Source organism: Budorcas taxicolor, chromosome 15, assembly GCF_023091745.1.
Source record: "Budorcas taxicolor isolate Tak-1 chromosome 15, Takin1.1, whole genome shotgun sequence".
NCBI lineage: Eukaryota > Metazoa > Chordata > Mammalia > Artiodactyla > Bovidae > Budorcas > Budorcas taxicolor.
In genome coordinates this window covers 48,746,187-48,767,389 of record NC_068924.1, presented here as the reverse complement: position 1 = coordinate 48,767,389, position 21,203 = coordinate 48,746,187, and the positions used below count along the sequence as shown (strand labels likewise).

At 43.9% G+C, this 21,203-nt stretch overlaps 2 protein-coding genes across 2 annotated transcripts; both read left to right on the top strand.

Moving 5' to 3' along the window:
• The first annotated feature begins 2,875 nt into the window (after positions 1–2,875).
• LOC128060811 (olfactory receptor 51D1) lies at positions 2,876–3,850 on the top strand. Its single transcript, XM_052653181.1, has one exon. The coding sequence runs from the start codon at positions 2,876–2,878 to the stop codon at positions 3,848–3,850; it is 975 nt and encodes a 324-aa protein (XP_052509141.1).
• A 4,903-nt stretch (positions 3,851–8,753) lies between these two features.
• LOC128060784 (olfactory receptor 51E1) lies at positions 8,754–20,212 on the top strand. Its single transcript, XM_052653160.1, has 2 exons — positions 8,754–8,797; positions 19,217–20,212. Exon 2 carries the CDS (start codon positions 19,259–19,261, stop codon positions 20,210–20,212), a length of 954 nt encoding a protein of 317 aa, XP_052509120.1. The 5' UTR covers positions 8,754–8,797; positions 19,217–19,258.
• Positions 20,213–21,203: the final 991 nt, after the last annotated feature.

Sequence of the window (21,203 nt, the reverse complement as noted above, 5' to 3'; positions counted from 1 at the left end):
TGTTCTTTTTAACCAGATTTCTGGACCCCTCCCCTGGAAAATCCAATTCTCTGGATCTGGAGTAGAACCTGAGAGACAGTGTTTTCAATAACAGCTTTAGCTGATTCCATCAGTGAAGTCTGAGAAATGGTACTCAAGCTGAAACACAAACCTATCTCTTGAAATTGAATCTCAGATGGACATTTCCACCCCCACCCTACTTCCTGCCCTGAAGTCAGTTGAGAATGGATTTTAAAAGGCAACCAGAGACTGAGCCTTAGACTCTGAACCCAGACATACCCTAACCCTAACATGCACTAGCAAAGCTGGGTTCTGGCAGGATTTGTGCAAGTTTGGCAGTACTGGTTTAGAAGGGACCAAAAGCAGGATATGTGATCAGCAACATCAGCTCTGGAAATGAAGGGCATTGCTCTGTATCCTGGGTGGGCTTCACACTGAGATTAATGGGACCCTCCGGAGACACGTCTATGACAAACTAGAGAAGATAATGTTATGTGGCAGCCTGAATGGGAGGGGAGTTTAAGGGAGGACAGTTCAGTTTAGTTCAGTTGCTCAGGCATGTCCGACTCTTTGCGACCCCATGCACTGCAGCATGCCAGGCCTCCCTTGTCCATCACCAACTCCCGGAGTTCACCCAAACCCATGTCCATTGACTTGGTGATGCCATCCAAGCAGCTCATCCTCTGTTGTCCCCTTCTCTTCCTGCCCTCAATCTTTCCCAGCATCAGGGTCTTTTCAAATGAGTCAGCTCTTCTCATCAGGTGGCCAAAGTATTGGAGTTTCAGCTTCAACATCAGTCCTTCCAATGATCACCCAGGACTGATCTCCTTTAGGATGGACTGGTTGGATCACCTTGCAATCCAAGGGACTCTCAAGAGTCTTCTCCAATACCACAGTTCAAAAGCATCAATTCTTCAGGAGTCTTCTCCAATACCACAGTTCAAAAGCATCAATTCTTCAGTGCTCAGCTTTCTTCACAGTCCAACTCACATCCAACATGACCACTGGAAAAACCATTGCCTTGACTAGACAGACCTTTGTTGGCAAAGTACTATCTCTGCTTTTCAACATGCTATCTAGGTTGGTGATAACTTTTCTTCCAAGGAGTAAGCGTCTTTTAATTTCATGGCTGCAGTCACCATCTGCAGTGATTTTGGAGCCCAGAAAAATAAAGTCTGACACTGTTTGCCCATCTATTTCCCATGAAGTGATGGGACCAGATGCCATGATCTTAGTTTTCTGAATGTTGAGCTTTAAGCCAACTTTTTCACTCTCCTCTTTCACTTTCAACAAGAGGCTCTTTAGTTCTTTACTTTCTGACATTAGGGTGGTATCATCCGCATATCTGAGGTTGTTGATATTTCTCCTGGTAATCTTGATTCCAGCTTGTGCTTCTTGTAGCCCAGCATTTCACATGATGTACTCTGCATATAAGTTAAATAAGCAGGGTGACAATATACAGCCTTGACATACTCCTTTTCCTATTTGGAACCAGTCTGTTGTTCCATGTCCAGTTCTAACTGTTGCTTCCTGACCTGTATACAGATTTCTCAAGAGGCAGGTCAGGTGGTCTGGTATTCCCATCTCTTTCAGAATTTTCCACAGTTTATTGTGATCCACAGAGTCAAAGGCTTTGGCATAGTCAATAAAGCAGAAATAGATGCTTTTCTGGAACTCTCTTGCTTTTCCAATGATCCAGCGGATGTTGGCAATTTGATCTCTGGTTCCTCTGCCTTTTCTAAATCCAGCTTGAACATCTGGAAGTTCATGGTTCACGTATTGCTGAAGCCTGGCTTGGAGAATTTTGAGCATTTCTTTACTAGTGTGTGAGATGAGTACAATTGTGCGGTAGTTTAAGCATTCTTTGGCATTGCCTGTCTTTGGGATTGGAATGAAAACGGACCTTTTCCAGTCCTGTGGCCACTGCTGAATTTTCCAAATTTGCTGGCATATTGAGTGCAGCACTTTCATAGCATCTTTTAGGATTTGAAATAGCTCAACTGGAATTCCATCACCTCCACTAGCTTTGTTTGTAGTGATCTTTCCTAAGGCCCACTTGCCTTCACATTCCAGGATGTCTGGCTCTAGGTGAGTGATCACACCATCGTAATTATCTGGGTCGTGAAGATCTTTTTTGTACAGTTCTTCTGTGTATTCTTGCCACCTCTTCTTAATATCTTCTTTTTATGTTAGGTCCATACATACCATTACTGTCCTTTATTGAACCCATCTTTGCATGAAATGTTCCCTTGGTATCTCTAATTTTCTTGAAGAGATCTCTGGTCTTTCCCATTCTATTGTTTTCTGCTATTTCTTTGCCTTGATGGCTGAGGAAGACTTTCTTATTTCTCCTTGCTATTTTTTGGAACTCTGCATTCAGATGCTTATATCTTTTCTTTTCTCCTTTGCTGTTCACTTCTCTTCTTTTACAGCTATTTGTAAGGCCTCCTCAGACAGCCATTTTTGCCTTTTTGCATTTCCTTTTCTTGGGGATGGTCTTGACTCCTATCTCCTGTACAATGTCATGAATCTCCATCCATAGTTCATCAGACACTCTATCAGAACTAGTCCCTTAAATCTAAGGGAGGACAGTTACATGTGTATGTACAGCTGAGTTTCTTCGCTGCTTATCTAAAATTGTGAGAGCATTGTTAATCAGCTGTACTCGCAATACAAAATAAAAGATCTTTTAAAAATGTAAGAAAAAAAAAGATTTAAAGCAAAATGAGACTGAAGTTTTGGAATTAACAGGAGTACTTAGACATTCTGCTTGCAGCCCTCACTGTTTCAGTGCCCTTTCCTAAGTCCTTTCTCTCCGCTGAACTATGACTGAGCAATATTTTTCCTCTTCCCTTTCATAGACCTCGGACTTGGGATGCAGAAACCTCGGCTCTTTGTTCCTGCCATGACTGTGCCAAATGGAACTCTGGTCCACCCAGCATACTTCCTGCTGGTGGGCATCCCTGGCCTGGGACCTAACACCCACTTTTGGCTGGCTTTCCCACTGTGTTGTATGTATGCCTTGGCCACCCTGGGCAACCTGGCCATTATCCTCATCATCCGTGTGGAAAGGCGCCTGCATGAGCCCATGTACCTCTTCCTGGCCATGCTTTCCACCATTGACCTAGTTCTCTCCTCCGTCACCATGCCCAAGATGGTCAGCCTCTTCCTGACAGGTGTCCAGGAGATCGAGTTCAATGCCTGTCTGGCCCAGATGTTCCTTATCCATGCTCTGTCAGCCATGGAGTCAGCTGTCCTGCTGGCCATGGCATTTGACCGCTTTGTGGCCATCTGCCACCCACTGCGGCATGCTTCTGTACTCACAGGGCCTATGGTCGCCAAAATTGGACTAGCTGCCCTGGCCAGAGGGTTTGTACTCTTCTTCCCCCTGCCCTTCATCCTGAAGCGGCTATCGTACTGCCGAAAGCACACTGTCACACACTCCTTCTGTCTGCACCAAGATATTATGAAGCTGTCCTGTACTGACACCACGGTCAATGTGGTGTACGGGCTCTTTATCATCCTCTCGGTCATGGGCATCGACTCCCTCTTCATTGGCTTCTCCTATGTCCTCATCCTGAGGGCTGTGTTGGAGCTCTCCTCTCGGGGGGCAGCACTCAAAGCTTTCAACACCTGCATCTCCCATCTCTGTGCTGTGCTGGTCTTCTATTTGCCCCTCATTGGGCTCTCCGTGGTGCACAGGCTGAGTGGCCCCACTTCCCTGCTCCATGTGATTATGGCTAATATCTATCTACTGCTACCACCTGTGGTTAACCCTATAGTCTATGGGGCCAAAACCAAGGAGATTCGTTCTCGGGTCTTTCATATATTCTCACAGAATGGCAGGTGAGCAGGATTTCCTCCCCAGTGTCCTTAGTCTCTACCAAAGATGGCAGGGTTCAGGTCCTGTTGAGCATCTTGGTGACTGGAACATCCAACCCACTGGGCTCTCTGCTCCAGGTTATCTAAGTAGACCTTCAATTTCTATCTCCAGAAATGGGTCACTTCAGAAGAACCAGTTTTGACAGGACATGCTGGATCATGATCACTCTACACTCCCTTCCTATGGTGACCTCGCCTTATTTCTCTTTCCCAACTAGAAAATACATGTAATTTTGACATGCAAAGGCTGTAAATGATACACATCATGATTCATTCTGTTCTTGATGTATGATTTTTATTATTTTGCTCCCATGTATCCACATCAGTGAATATGTGTTAACTATAACTTCTTTCTTGGATCCCAAAGAGGTAACACAGTCATTTTTTAGGGTTAATAAAGGTATTTGTGTGATGGTGATTGAAGGGAGGGGAGCGAGATGGTAGTAAGCAAAGAGACAGTTCCCATGAAGTGTTTATGTTTCTATATATATGAGGGTGTATTTATGTGGAATCTGCCAATGTCATCTATGTGGTTCTACTGGAGATTATTTTTCCATAAGGGTGATGTTTATCTTGGTTGCAGCTGTGAGTATGTAGGTATGTTTGTGTGGCTATATGTGATTTTAGCCTGTGTGTGTGAGTACACAGAATATGTGCCAGCTGATATGCCTGGCAGCTGTGTCCTGTCATGTATAATATTTTGTGAATAATTCTATAATTCCATACTTCTTGTGTTTATGTGACCTCTGTTATTTGGTATATGATATGCATCTATGTGAGAATGGTTGTAGAGCATGTGTATCTAATGAGAATAGATGCCTCCTTTTCCCCTCATATTTGTAATATGTAAATGTAGAATGCAATATGCAAATGTAGAATATAATATGTAAAATGTAGAATGCATTAATAATATATAAATGGTAGGATGTATAATGTTGCATGTTTGTAACAATGTAGACCATATAATACACATAAGTGTGTGGAATATGTAGTGTTGGGTTGGCTGTGTCCTTTGGCTTGTTTATCTTTGGGTGTATGCCTATGATGCAAAGTATTTGTGATATGAAATCCATCTGTGTAATATATATGTCTTTAGTCATATATAGGTGGAATGATATCTGAAGGATATGTGTTTGCAAATGTGTGTGTGTGTGTATGTATTGTTTGTGATTACTATGTTTTAACACATATTGCACTCATTTGTCCAATGGGTATGGATTATAAGGCACAAGAGTGTGTCATAATGAACTTAGAAACTGTTAGGTCAAAAATATTCACAGTGAAGAATTATAGGTAGAAAATAATGTAGGTTCATTTGAGGGAGATAAAAGAATACTGAAGTAAGACTTATAAGGTTAAAATCTCAGAAATATCATAAAATGGCACACTGTAAAACCTCTCAGGATCTCATTTCCTCTTCTGAATAATGAAGCTACAATGGCAGTGATGCTGTAAAGCTTAAATCCTAGGAACCTCTTATGTAAACTGAAAAGTGTAAACATACAAGAAATGATCATATTCATGGCTGTCTCATTGTACAGCTTTAGGAAACAACATCCACATCCATGGTCATGTGAATGGTGCTCCTGTATTTTGCAGCGCATCACCAGTTTGGCCTCATGTGGCCATCCTGATTTACTGTTATTAATGAAAACATTATTATTTACTATCTCATAATAAATTGTTTTCACAGAGCTTCAGACAAGTTGACATTTATTTTCCCATGCTGGTGTCTGATTTACAAGTGATGTGCAAATTTACAAATGAAATTCAAAGAAAGCACAACCTTGCCAAGAAGTTCCTTTAAACATGGTTGATAGCTGTATCAGGAAAAGACATTGTGGGGTGGGCATTAGAGTAAATAGAGGTTAGGATCACTAGCTTAAATATTTGGGCTCATTGCTTAGCCTACTGTACCTCAGTAATTTTGGAAATTGTAAGTGCTGTAAAAAAGGAAATATAATGTACTTTCTGTTGGGTGGTTGTGGGGATTAAGTAGAATAACAGATGTGAAAACATATGGAAAATAGACAGTGATCAATACACATTGGTGGTAGTGGTTTTAAATAATAAAACTGATTAAATGAGGTATATTTATTCCATTTTAGGGAATATTCAAACAAGAGACTTCAGCTTTCATAAGGCCCTGCTGTGCCAAGGCCAGAAGATAGTCTCTTATCCAGGCTACAGTGTCTTTGGTTTTAGATTAACTCATGGCCTTCTTTCTCAGGAGATCTTGGGAAATCTTGGAGTCCTCTAGAATCTCTTTATTTTGATAAATGATGATGACTTGGATAATTGTCACTGGTTTGAAAACTTGGCTAAATGCCAGACTATATTAAGGGCTTCCCCAAGGTTCCCACAAACTGTTTCCCTTGTCATAAACTTTAAAGTTTTATTTTCCAACTGGATGTTTATCCCTCTGTCATAGAGCTTAAATAGTTTTATGATAGCTGTATGTTTATCTTCCATCAGTTCAGTTCAGTTGCTCAGTCGTGAGCAACTCTTTGCGACCCCATGAGCTGCAGCAGGCCAGGTCTCCCTGTCCATCACCAATTCCCAGAGTCCACCCAAACCCATGTCCATCGAGTCAACGATGCCATCCAACCATCTCATTCTCTGTTGTCCCCTTCTCCTCCTGCCCTCAGTCTTACCCAGCATCAGGGTCTTTTCCAATGAGTCAACTCTTTGCATCAGGTGGCCAGAGTATTGGAGTTTCAGGCTCAACATCGGTCCTTCCAATGAATGCCCAGGACTGAACTCCTTTAGAACTGAAATATCCTTATACATAGTTGTCTGTCTCCCTTGAGGACAAGGACTAGGCTTCTCTGTCTCCAGGGCCTGACATACTATATGCTCAATGGCTATCTGTCTGGGACTTCTCAGAGCCTGAGTGGGTTCTGGTTTACTTACTTAAGATAAACCAAATTCACTCATCCCTCTGCAAACCCCCTCCAATCCCCATCTACACTCATCTCTTGTTCCTGTCTCTATAAATTATAGTCCGTAGTTTGACTGGTTCTATTTTATAAAGTCAACAAAGTACTTTCCTCACTCATTAATGATTAATTATGATCTAAAATCCACATGATACTGCAGATAATATCTGGTTAATTATTCCCCACTACAGAGACAGGATCCTTCTGTATTCTCTACTCAGTGCCCTGTGAATCCTGAAGTTCTCCAATCTGGCAGGTAGGAACACTCACTATCTGTGACCCTATGTGAACCCTGGGTGGGGATGCCATCGCTAATTTTTCCAGGTGGCTCTGTCCCCAGTCTTAAGTAGCTTGTTCACATGCATGTGGGCTCAGTACTCAGCTGGCTTTTTGCAGAGGAACCTCTGCATGTCTTTAGAGTTCTCTCTCTCTCTGTAGATCTCTCACCTCCAATACCCGGTCTTCAAATTCTAGCTAGCTGGGTCTTCCTGGACTATCAGCTCTATATCTTTAACTTAAGATGTCCTCTGGACCCTGCATTCTCCTTCCCTAGACTGCAGCAGGGAACCTCCCAAGGCAGTAAGCTGGGGAAACCCCAGGTTCACTTCATTTGTTTTCCATGCCTCAGGGCTCATTGTCCTTCATTGCCTGATATCTAGTAGCTTGCAAACTTTTTTTTAATGTATGCTGTCTATTTTAGGTTCCTTCAGGTGGGATGTTACCTCATGTTATTCTCTCTTGGCCAGAAGTAGAAGTCCCTGGGGTATCTTTCACCCCTTTTCAGTCTATGGGAGTTTGAGGGAAGCAACAGAGATGGCTCCAGGGTGATAGCAATGAATGACAGGCTGCAGGTTTACAGGTACCTGGAGATCTTGTAATCGCGAGTTTTGATATGGTCTGAGTTGGAATTGTCTGATTTGACATTGTCTAATTTTGCATAGCTTATATCAGATCGCCCTGTGTTGTGAATTTAAAACTTGCAGTTGTGAAATTGATCAGTAAAAACACCAGGAGAAACCAATGAAAATTCACTTTGCTTTATTAATAGATTTATTAAAAATTATTTAAATATGTAACATACTTGGTTTCTCATTCCCACTGATCTCTAACCCTCTAAAATGTTCTCTCACTATTTTTGCCCTTAAGAGAGAAACCAGATGGCATTGGTCTTATATGGCTGGAGCTGGAGGTAGGGGAGGGCTAAGGAAACCACATCCTCCTTTCTCAACAAGAAGTTCAAGGCCAGGGAATAGAAGGCAGAGGCATGGTCCCCAGGGATCCCTGTTATGAATTAGCTAGAGATGGGCCCTAGAACCTGGGGGATAAAGAAGACCCAGCCCTATAGCTTTTGGGAAAGGCAGATGGGTCCACTGGGATGGATGCAGGCCCAGCAAGGACCAAGCAGGCACCACTCATGGAAGGAAGGTGGAGGCCAGAGAAAGCTTCAGGCAGGTGATGAGTTGGCACCTAATCACAGAGTCTCCCTGAAAGCATATCCTGCTTTTCCTCTGGTTGAGTTTGATGAAGCTGAGGGAGATTTGGAGAAAGCCTCTCCCAGAGACCATGGCCACACACGTGAGTTTCTCTAGATTCTCCGTACTCATTTACCCTAACTTCACATTGGGAGCTGGCAGAAATACTCCAACTGGCACAGGGCCCATCTGGGGAGGACTCTAGAGACCCCTTACCCACTACCCCTCCTTCCTCATACCCCAAACACACCTTCTCAGGACACAGCAGCCCAGAAGGACATCAGTCCCACAGTTGGCTATGAGGGGTATCTGCAGATAGACCCTCTGGGCAGCGCCTTACCCCCAGCAGGGAGAAGCCAAAAGAGGGGAGGAGATATGACAGAATAAATAAGCCTGACGAGGGAGGGGGCGGAGACTGAGAGGGCGGAACTACGGTGCAGCCTGCCAGATCACTGCTGGAAGTGTCCTGGAGAAAAGGGCACTCGTTCCTTCAGTGCAGTTGAGGTGAGTGTGGGAGACTGGAGGTGACTCCTGGGGTGTGGGTTTCCTGCAGCTAAGGGTCCCTCATTAGACCTGCTAAGTGAATGAGAGACCAGGCTGAGGAGAACCAGAAGTAGGGAGTGGGGCCGGGGATGTGAAGGAGGCCCCGGACTCTAAGGATAGACGGCCTCAGCAATTTCTGTGCTCCTGTGGTAAATGGAACGTGGGTGGTGCTTGATGCTTCTTTTGCAGTTTTTAAGACATTTTCCTGTGATCAGTTTACTGGGGCACCCATCTTGAGCCTGGTGGGGATGGGGCTAAATGAAGGTAGTGGGGTTGAGAGCAAATGGGCCTGGGACCACTCTAGAGTTGGACTGGGGTTTGGTGTGTGAACAGGGCTGGTTCCACCCAGGTTGTTGGTGTGGCTGAAGCTCAGTTTATGATCAGGGGTCAGATTATAGCCCTGTGTGGGGTGTGGGCTCTGAATGGGGTCTGGGCTCATGCTGTATTTTACATTAGGAGTCAGGCTGTGCTGAGTCTAGAACTTAGCACAATTCCTAGGGTTCCGATCCTGACCCAGTCCAGGTCTAGGATCAGGGTTCAGTCTTCAGCCCACTTAAAAAACTGGATTTTGTGTCTACACTGTGACTTCTCCTACCTTGCACTCTTTAGGCGCCCCTCTCCCCTACCACCACCGCCCCCCGCCCCCCCCGCCCCACCACACACACACATATGCACACACACTGAACCACTTGCAGCTTTTCAAACAGGGTGTGTTCTCGTTCTCTCTGGGTCTTTGCATTTGTAGAATGCACTTCTGAAAACAAATTAGATCAAGTCTATTGCTTAATTTCTCCCAAGTCACTCAGAATTAAATCAAAGCTCCTGGCCACGCCCTGCAAGTCCCTGCATGACCTGTCCCCTCCTCTCCTCTCTGACCTCATCTCCTACAACTCTGCTGTGCTCCTGATACTCTGGCCAACTTTACCTTTTTCCTCCTGTGAGTCCCCAAAGCAGACCTTTTTCTCTTGCCTCCTCTGCCTGGAGAGCTCTTTGCCTCGATCTTAGAACGGCTGGTGTTTTCTCATCACACACCTCTCAGTTGGTATGTCACCACCTCAGAGAAGCCTTCACTGACCCCCTGTCTCAAACAGGGCTGTCCTGCCCCTGTCCTTTTCTATCCCATCACTCTGTCTTATCTTCAGGGCACTTATCTTTCTCTGAAATATTCTTGCTTATTTGTTTCTTTTCTATTATGGCTCTCCTAGTGCTTGAGCTCCATAGAAGCACTGATCTTTTCTGTTGTATCCACTGTCTTATTTCCAGTTTTGGGCACATTGATGTGTTTTGTCTTCTAACTGAATGCTGCTGGCCCTGTGTTCCCAACCCTGCTAACTGTGACTGGCCCTGCAAGTCTTGGCTCAGATGTCATCTCCTCAGAGCCTGACAAGTTGGTGAACTATTGTCTGCTTTGTTCTGAGCCGCTTGTACTTACCCCTGCCCTAGCATTTATCATAACATGTTATGATAGCTGCATATTTGTCTCAATTTCTCCCCCCCGAACCCCGCCCCCTCCCCCCTCCCCCCCCCCCCCCACGCACACTGGAAGGCTGAAACATAACTTGTTTACTCTGTGTTTTAGTATCTCTGGTGCTTAGTCTGGCATAGTCTGATATTTTAAAAAAACAAAAAAATGTATATTAATCAAAGTCCAAGTTCAGGCTATTCTGCTGCGTATAGATGATAATCAAAGAAGCTCTGAAGGTCTCTGATAAGGATCAAATGTGAAGGTGTGTGGGAACCTTATTGGCTCTGGTGCTACATGGGAAGTGGAGGGGCATGGCCATGATTGCTTGGAGCTCTGACTGTGGTTGATTTTGGAGGGACAGACTGGATTGAGTGAGGAGAACGGGGATGGGAGGGAGAGTGGCGATGGGAGCCTCACTCTGCCTTTTGTGAGTCAGAAATTGTACTCTCTCATCCAGTCTCTTTATGGCCATTCTAAAAAGAATGGCCAAGGCCCTATAAGAGTTTATCTGCATTATAAAATACCAGCAAGGTATGAGGGGCAGAAAATGCAGATGACTTGGATGGATGTGATACTCTTCTAGGGTCTTCCCCGGTGGCTCAGCGGTAAAGAATATGCCTGCAATATAGGAGACACAGGTTCAATCCCTGGGTCAGGAAGATCCCTGGAGGAGGGCATGGCAACCCACTTCAGTACTCTTGCCTGGAGAATCCCATGGATAGAGAAGCCTGGTGGGCTATAGTCCATTGGGTCGCAAAGAGTCGGACATGACTGAAGTGACTTAGCATGTGTGAATCATACCATTATAGTGTATGAAGAGAAGGTTCCCTCTCCATGAATTGAGTGATGAGCCCTGGTAGTCCTGCCAGTCACAGTAATATCCCTGAGGACTGCCTTCCCTCTATGGCCTGGCAGTAACAGTCAGAGGTTCCCAGGTATTCCTGGGCTTCCCTCCAAGGACATTTTCTTCCAGCTGTTCCCACAGATGCTGGCAGGGGCACCAGAGGCCCCTACCCCACTGTTCTAGGCACAGAACATTCTGTGTGTTTAGGTAAGAGCAGTGATCACAAATCCCCTCTTCCATTCCCTCCTTGTCCCCCTTCCCCACTGAACCCAAGTGGGGATAGCTGGTCAGGTGTCCTGAGTCCTAGAGAAGCCCTCTGTACTCATGGGTTTTTTAAATTTTGGATTCCTTGGAGATTAACCTTGAAATAGTCCTTAAAAATCATTCAAAAGGATACTAGGAGAGAGGCAGGGCAGTAGTTTGGCATATTGGAAAGCACATGGATATGATGCTGAGAGCTCTAATTAAGCCTCAGCATCCCTGTATGCAAAATGGGATTGATGATGTCTGCTTGACAGCTTGATGAGAGGCCTGTATTGAATAAGAAGGAAGTACTCAGTAGAGGGTAAAGATTTTTACTTTCCACTGTGGGCCCTGCCCAAGTCACAGCCAAAATTGGGGCTGACGGGCGGGAAGTGCCTAAGTCCCAGTTCAGGAGGGCCCTCTTAGTTTCTCTTCCAAGGATCTAACTGGGCCAGGTGTTCTACTTGCCAAGCCCCCTTTCTGCTTTGCCTCTGGGGCAGATTTGATTAGCTTTCACAAGGTGCAACACAATTAAAGACAGTTAAAGGGGAAAATGTACAGGTGTTGGAATTGAACAGTCTAGGTCAAGTTTCTGTTTTACCAGTCAACTATTAAACCTTGGGAATATTTAACTTTTGGGGGGGCTTCAGTTTTCTCACCTATAATGTAGACATGATGCATAAAAGTCTTATTATGGAGAAACATTCCCAAGACTTGTTAAAATGGTGTGATTTTTCAGAGAAAATCTCAAGCATAGAGCTGTCCCCTGGGGGTTTAAGGCAGTGTTCAGTTCAGTTCAGTTGCTCAGTCATGTCTGACTCTTTGTGACCCCGTGAATCACAGCACACCAGGCCTCCCTGTCCATCACCAACTCCAGGAGTTCACTCAAACTCATGTCCATCAAGTCGGTAATGCCATCCAGCCATCTCATCCTCTGTCGTCCCCTTCTCCTCCTGCCCCCAATCTCTCCCAGCATCAGGGTCTTTTCCAATGAGTCAGTGTAGGCTTTCTAAAAAAGAAGAAGACCTTTTCTTTGTTTATTTTTCCTTGATTATGTTCTGTTTTCAAAATAGAGTGATTTAGCTCCAATTTCCTTCAGAGCCTCCAAATGTTATCTGAGTGTGTGCCATGATTCTAATTACTAACTGCTGCTCAGGCTGGCAGTCAGCTGGCAGGACTGTGGGAGACTGGGGTGCTTCAGGGCTGAGCAGTCTGAAGGGTGACACTTGGGTTGTTGGTTTGGCTCCCCCTCCAGTCCTGCATTTCTGTCTTGCTGCCGCCATCTGAGGTCCAGCCCGATTTTACCTCAGATAGCTGTCCACTTCATGCTGTCGAGGCAACTCTCTTCTGGGCCAGCTAAATCCTCTTCTCTCTGATTTCTAGTGTCTCCTCAGTTCTCAGTCTTTGCCTTTGGGAGAGATTGGCTGCTAGTTAGTGTGCGTGTGTCTATGAGGATGTGCTTGAGGTAAAGTGGAAATTAAGGTGACAAATGCAGGGGTGGGGGCAGGTGATAAAAAGTTTTTGGAAACCTCAGACATTTTCAGAGCCCTTATTCCCCATTTTTATGCAAACGCGGAAAAAAAAAAACACTTTGTACACTGTGATGCTGTTTTATGATGTCTTTTGACATTCCTGACCTCATTGATTCTGCAACAGCACAATGAGGTTATTATCATCCTCTGCATTTACTTGGACCCAGGACTTGCATTTGCAGTCCCAGGGCTCCACTCAACACATCAGTTTACCCTCTAGGTAACAGGACTGAATGTGCCAACCCATAATTTCTTCTCAGTATATTTCCTAAGACAGCACATCTTTATCCTGGGAACTGCCCAGTTTTGCATTGTCTGTCCATGTGAAATTTCTGGATGGTGTTGATATCTGGCCCTCTGGAGCACTAGAGCCTTTTTCTGACGTCTCCAGGTCGGGGGTCCTTGGTCACCCTCTCTCCTAGGTACAAACTGTGCTGCAGTCGTCGCCGAGTCCAAGCTCATTCTGCTCGTCACACGATAGGCCAATAAATCCAAGGTATTGAGGCAAGTGATATGACTTTGGAAAGCTGACTGACTGAGAAAATGTCAGACTAGTATCTCAAAATAATTGTATTGTTCTGGATGCCAGGGCTTAGATGCTAGGTTCTTTTCTGGATCAGAGATGGGGGGAGATGAGGAAACAAAGTAAAAGATCATTTAATTCTTGCAAATGTCTCCTAGAATGGCAAGCCTTAGGCAGGGGGCTGTGTTAGTTTCACTTCCTTACATTCATTTCACAGGTGGTATGAAATGGAGTATCTCCTGTCATATCAATAAACAAATATGCCACAGCTATCTGTGATTCCGGCCCTCCACATGTGAATTTCTGAGCCAAGCTAGTAAGCAAGAGACAAAAGGCACCATTTTCCACACAAAGAACTCAAGGATGTTTCAGTCTTTCACAGGTGGGCAGGGTCAGGCTATCTACCTGTGAGTCAAACAAAGGGACCATAGCCCAGGGCTCAGGCAGAGGTGGGCAGGCAGGGTTCCCTGAGGCAGGCTGTTATGAATGCCTACAAAAGGGCTTCCCTCATAGCTCAGTTGGTAAAGAATCTGCCCGTAATCCCTGGGTTGGGAAGATCCCCTGGAGAAGGACAGGGGTTGGGAAGATCCCCTGGAGAAGGAAATGACAACCCACTCCAATATCCTTGCTTGGAGAATCCCATGGACAAAGGAGCCTGGCAGTACAGTTCATAGGGTCACAAGAGTCTGACACGACTTATCGACTAAACCACATAGTAACAAAATCGGCAAAATAAGATTTAAAGTCACAGAAGCAGATCCAGTATGGAGTCAGATTTAACCCTTCCCAGTTAAATATGTCCATTTTGCATTTATTTAGAGTCAAGGCTTTGCTTTTGCCCTGTTCTCCATATATCCATTCTCATGCCCTCTGGATCCCTGAATGAGAAAGATCTTTTCTGTTTGATCCTAAAAATTCTTGTTCTGAACTTACAACACCCTGCTATGAATTTCCAGTTTTTATTTTTTCTCAAAAATCTCTATAGTTCAGACAATTGGCAGTTTTTCTTATCCCCTTGGCTATGCTACCCTCATTAGACATTTACTGAGGAGTTCTTGTGATAAAACTCTTTTTTATTTTCAACAAACATTAACTAAACACAGGATTGGGTCCCTGCCATTTAGGAATTAAAAATTTAGTGACAAACAAACATAGCAATAACTCTAGTTCAGGATGGTAAATGCATAAAAAGAGATCTAAACAAAGTTCTTTGGGAGCACAGAACAGGAAACATTGAATTATACCCAAGGGGATCAAGGGGGAAGAGGTTCAGGAAAGTGCATAGGAGAGAGACAGTAAACCAGGATGTGGAAGATGCAGTTTTGCCCAGTGGGAAGAAAGGAGGGAGATTTAGGAGGAAAGTGACAAAAGAGAAGTAAAAAAAAAAAAAGACAAATAGACACAGAGGCACAAAATCAATGCTACATGTATGAAATGGTGTGTATTCCAATGTGCCTGGAGTATGGGAAGAGTGGTCAGAGAGAAACTAGGGCTGGATGCTGAAAGGCGGAGCTTTGCCACACCCTAGTAGCTCTGTCTTTATTCCAGAATTAATTTGAAGTTTTAAAAGGTATTTTTAAAACAATAAATGGTGACCTGATTTCATTTGGGTAGAAGATTCTTGGGACTGTGCTGATGAAAAAGGTAACGCTAGGGGCATGGCTATGAGAATCAGAGTATTTAGTTTATGTGTCTGTTTGCTAAGTTCTTTCAGTCGTATCCAACTCTTTGCGACCCTATGAACTGTAGCCAGTCAGGTTTCTCTGTCCATGGGATTCTCCAGGCAAGAATATTGGAGTGGGTTGCCATGCCTGCCTCCAGAGGATCTTCCCAACCCAGGAATTGAACCTGGGTCTCTTATGCCTCCTCCATTGGCAGATGGGTTCTTTATCATTGGCACTACCTGGGAAGTCCTGTGTCTGTTTAGGCCACCATAACAGAAAAAGGGAAACACTACAGGAAAACAGTTAACAGCAACACATATAATTTTTTTTGGGTGCAGATTTACTCTGTCCCAGGCATTATGTTAAAAGCTTTAACACTGATCATCTCAGTTAATCCTTACATTGATTTCTATTAAGCAGGGACCATTATCCTCATTTTAGCGATGAGGAAACTGAGGCTTATAAAGGTTAAATGATTTTCCCCAGATCGTACAGCTTACAAAGTTGTTGCCTGGGATTTAAATCCAGGCTCGATTTAAATCCAGTCTTAACAGCTGTACAATACTGCCCTTGGAAGACCTTGATCTTTGGACATGGAGAGTTTGATGTGTTTCAGAGACAACTAGGTTGTTTTTTTTAGTAACTTTAGAATTATGAATCTGGGTCACAAAAGATAATTCAGGCCTTCCCAAGAATATTTGGGAATCAACAGTTTACTGAAGGTTTACTGCAGTGGATGAGATGGCTCAGGGAATGTATATAGATTGAAAAGAGCTCTGAGGATATAATTATGAGAGCATTATCATTTAAAAGCATGCTTAAGGGTCAAGTGAAGGAGGCTGAAGATCCAGAAAGAACCAAGAACTAATGGTCAGAGAGAGATGAGGAGAAGAAGAAGGATCAAGGAGAAGTTTTAAGAAGGAGGGAAATAATCACAGTGTCATATGCTATGGAGAGATCAGTACAGAAGATTTAAGTGACTTTGGAGACTTTGGTCTCTTAACCTGAACTTCTTCATTAAGCATGACTCCTTAGGGCTTCTCCCTCCAGTTTTTGGAATTAAACTCTGTCCCTCTCTGTTCTAAAACTCATGCTCTCAGTGTTTTTCCCTTTGCGTCTGGCCCGAGGGAACCTCTGGGTGACAGATCAATGGTGGAACAAAAACCATCAACACATTCTGAGCCCAGTGAATGGTGTAAGCCCCTCCTGATGCTGGCTGTGAGCTCTTCTCTGCATTCAACTGCTGTCTGGTAGCCCATGCAGAAGCCCCTACCTCAGTTATCAAGGACCAAATCTTAAGAACCTAGTCCTTTTTTCTTGCTTTGCTGTGCTTAGTCACTCAGTCATGTCTGACTCTTTGCAAACCCATGGACTGTAGTCTGCCAGGTTTCTCTGTCCATGGAGATTCTTCAGGCAAGAATACTGGAGTGGGTTGCCAAACCCTCCTCCAGGGGATTTTCCCAACCCAGGAATTGAACCCAGGTCTCCAGCATTGCAGGTGGGTTCTTTACCATCTGAGCCACCAGGGAAGCCCTCTTTTTTCTTACCAAGATAAAATTATCTTAAACATACCGTAGCAAAATGGGAAGAGGAGAAACCTATATATATAATATATATACCCCTATATAGTGTCAGTTCAGTTCAGTTCAGTTCAGTCGCTCAGTCGTGTCTGACTCTTTGCGACCCTATGAATCACAGCACTCCAGGCCTCCCTGTCCATCACCAACTCCCAGAGTTCACTCAAACTCACATCCATTGAGTCGGTGATGCCATCCAGCCATCTCATCCTCTGTCGTCCCCTTTTCCTCCTGCCCCCAATCCCTCCCAACGTCAGAGTCTTTCCTAATGAGTCAACTCTTTGCATGAGGTGGCCAAAGAACTGGAGTTTCAGCTTTAGTATCATTCCTTCCAAAGAACGCCCAGGACTGATCTTCTTTAGAATGGACTGGTTGGATCTCCTTGCAGTCCAAGGGACTCTCAAGAGTCTTCACCAACAGCACAGTTCAAAAGCATCAATTCTTCAGCACTCAGCTTTCTTCACAGTCCAGCTCTCACATCCATACATGACCACTGGAAAAACCATAGGCTTGACTAGACAGACCTTTGTTGGCAAAGTAATGTCTCTGCTTTTGAATATGCTGTCTAGTTTGGTCATAACTTTTCTTCCAAGGAGTAAACGTCTTTTAATTTCATGGCTGCAGTCACCATCTGCAGTGATTTTGGAGCCCCCCCAAAATAAAGTCTGACACTGTTTCCACTGTTTGCCCATCTATTTCCCATGAAGTGATGGGACCAGATGCCATGATCTTCGTTTTCTGAATGTTGAGCTTTAAGCCAACTTTTTCACTCTCCTCTTTCACTTTCATCAAGAGGCTTTTAAATACAATTTATATAATCTAATAAATCATAGGAGCATGTGAATATTAGTGAATTAATGGAGGAAAGGGAAACAGGGAGAAAGTTAGTTAACTCTCTAATTGTTTCAACAGAGAGATGTGATCTGAGAAAACTCAAGTCTGATATTTCCCACTTCAGGAATCCCTACTTATATCCCTCACTTCAATAGCCAGATTTGGGGATGGTGGAACCCTGGTATAGGATTGATTGTTCCTCCAGTGCTCCTAATGCCATCATCTTTCACGTTTAGTCCTCTGTGTCAGTCCCACTGTCTTCGGCCTAGTAGGACCCCTAGAAACAGAGCGTAAATAGAAATTCTTATTTAAAGGACATATTGTCACGAGAAGATGAGTGAGGGAAATAGGATAGGCAGGGAAAGAAAATAATGTGAGGCTGTGGTTTCAACTGGAGACCAGCCACAGGTTTGGTTCCTCAGGAAGCTTTGGAGCACACGTTGCCTCCCAGCTTTGGTCCCACCTGGAGTCAAGGAGGCTGGCCTTGTGTACCATTGTGTCAGGCACTCATTGCTGACATCTAGATCACTCTAGATCTGCCCTGGTGGGGATAACATGACTTTCTGGATGAAGTGCCTCTCATTTGGTAAATAAAAATTTTCTGTAGAAAGGAAGAATTCTGACTCTGTCTTACTCAACATCCACTGCAGAAGGGATATAGATGCATTGGCTTGGTGAAGGGGATCTGAGTGGGACACCTATGGCATCCATTGCGGTCATTGTTCCTTTAATGATATAAACTGGGCAGTCTGAACAAGTGTAAGACTTTGGGTGAACATTTAAGCAAGAGTAAAAATGTATAGTTAGAGTTCAGAATGAGTTTAGTGTATCTTTTTCTTTTTAAATTGAATTAAGGGTTATCATAATAAAATAGGTATTATTAAGTTTTATATTAAGTTTTAAATAGCTACAAGAATTAAGTCTTTATTGTTTAGTTGCTAAGTCGTGTCTAACTCTTTCATGACCCCATGGACTGGAGCTGTCCATGGGGTTTCCCAAGCAAGGATACTGGAGGGGATTGCTGTTTCCTTCTCCAGGGGATCTTTCCAGCCCAGGGATCAAACCCACATCTCCTGCATTGGCAGGTGGATTCTTTACCATTGAGACACCTGGGAAGGCCATTATTAAGTTTTACATTGTTTTATATAGCTACTGGAGTGAAGTCTTAGGTTAATGCTAAAGTTAGGGTTAGAATTGGAGAGGTCATTAGAATTAGTGATAAGGTTATATTTCAGTGTTAGTCTGTGTTACTAGAGTATTGCTACATTGGACCGTGATTAGTCTTAAAGATAGTCTAATGATAGAATTACAGTAGGTATTAAAGATAGGGGAGCACAGGGTAGTTAGGATAGAAGCAATGGGAGTTTTTATCATCTATGTCTGATATGAACTAGTCAGCTATCTCTTCTTGGTGAACTACATGATTTAAAACACTTAGAATTTTTGCTTCAGTATTTTATTTGTTTTCCGAATTCACTTTGAGGTGAGGCTAGTGAGTAAGACTGGGTGAATGCCCATTTGGGCCTTGAGTTATGAAGGATAGTTAGGTTGAATTTAGAATAGAATCAGAGTTTGGATAGGCAATGAAATTAGAGTTCTTATCAGAGAATAGGGCATGGAACAGGGAGGGTGGAGGTGGGGAGGAAAATGACAGAAAAATCTTAGAGGATCTGACAATGGCTGCTCTTTGTATTCCAGCCTCTACGTGCCTGGCAGTGGTTGCAGCTCAGCTTCTTCACAATGGTGGGTCCCAATGGCAACGAATCCAGTGCCACATATTTCATCCTAATAGGCCTGCCAGGCTTGGAGGAAGCTCAGTTCTGGCTGGCCTTCCCATTGTGTTCCCTCTACCTTATTGCTGTGCTAGGTAACCTGACGATCATCTACATTGTGCGGACGGAGCACAGTCTACATGAACCCATGTACATCTTTCTTTGCATGCTTTCTGGCCTTGATGTTCTCATCTCCACCTCATCCATGCCCAAAATGATGGCCATCTTCTGGTTCAACTCCACTACCATCCAGTTTGATGCTTGTCTGTTACAGATGTTTGCCATCCACTCTTTATCTGGCATGGAGTCCACAGTGCTGCTGGCCATGGCCTTTGACCGCTATGTGGCCATCTGCCACCCCCTACGCCATGCCACTGTGCTAACATTGCCTCGTGTAACCAAGATTGGCATGGCTGCTGTGGTGCGGGGGGTTGCGCTTATGGCACCCCTGCCTGTCTTCATCAAAAGGCTACCCTTCTGCCGGTCCAATATCCTTTCCCATTCCTACTGCCTGCACCAAGATGTCATGAAGCTGGCCTGTGCTGACATCCATGTCAACATCATCTATGGCCTCATTGTCATCATCTCAGCCATTGGCCTGGACTCACTTCTCATCTCTTTGTCATATCTGCTTATCCTCAAGACTGTGTTGGGCTTGACACGTGAAGCCCAGGCAAAAGCATTTGGTACATGTGTCTCTCATGTGTGTGCTGTTTTTATATTCTATGTACCATTCATTGGCTTGTCTATGGTGCACCGGTTTGGCAAGCGGCAGGACTCTCTCCTGCCCATCATCCTGGCCAACACCTACCTGCTTGTTCCTCCCGTGCTCAACCCTATTGTCTACGGAGTGAAGACAAAGGAGATCCGACAGCGCATCCTTCGTCTTTTTCATGTGACCACCCACACTTTGGATCCCTAAGGGATCAAATTTCTTTTTCGTGCAAAGTCTTTCAGTTCAGATTTTAATATCAACATTTTGGAAGACAGTATTAGGGAAAAAATTCTTAATAAAAACACAACTGATCCTTTAAAGATGAACCTGGTTGGAGGATCTCCATGTGTGTAGGGGCAGCAGAACTGTATATTCCCAATCCTTATTTTTCAATATTATTTTTCCCTTTAGTTCTTTGGGGTAGTTGTGGTTGTTACTTCCCATTTGGTTGGAATTCAGTTCAATTCTCAAGTCCAAACCATTCAGATAATTGCTTGCACTGATAGTTCACAGCATTCTGAGATAAGGGCGATATTTCTAAAGGATATTTATGAAAGGTTTGAGTATGACAAAAATTAAATACAAGAACATAATACAATTAGATAATCTGGCTTAAAACTGACTTCCTCTTCAGAATCCCCTACTATTTGGATCTTAGGAAAGGAGACATACCTGGATTTCCCTCTTCAAGGTGACCTCCACAGAGAAAACATGATTTCTCTTTTTTTCTGACTACCATTCCTTAAGAAGAGGATTGAAAGTAAATTCACAGAAGATTACATTTATCCACATTAATGAAAGATGATACTGTATCTGAGAATTTTCATAGACTCTGGACAGTTTTCCTTATTTTCCAATTTTCTTATCAACCTTTTGATTTCGGTAGGAATATGATTGATGTCCCTGTTGTACTGATGGGGGAACTGATGGTCAATGAGATCACATGGGCTTAAAACACTATCTTTTGATGCCCAATCCCATCTTTGAGGGGGGGCTGTTAGACTAGTGGGGTAGTAAGTCAGACATTCTAGAATCTTGAAGTCTCGAATTTTCTGTATTTAAGTTCCTTTCTCGTTCAGTATTGTATTTAGGAATTTCCTGTTAATGTTGTTGATGGCTTTAATTTCAAAGGTTCCCAGCCTATTTGCCATTGTACTTACATTGTAGCAACAGGAATATGTTTGGGTAATTCCCAAAC

What these genes read in the sequence shown, in the direction of transcription:
- LOC128060811 (XM_052653181.1), top strand. Translation starts at nt 2,876, where the DNA reads ATGCAGAAACCTCGGCTCTTTGTTCCTGCCATGACTGTGCCAAATGGA.
- LOC128060784 (XM_052653160.1), top strand. Translation starts at nt 19,259, where the DNA reads ATGGTGGGTCCCAATGGCAACGAATCCAGTGCCACATATTTCATCCTA.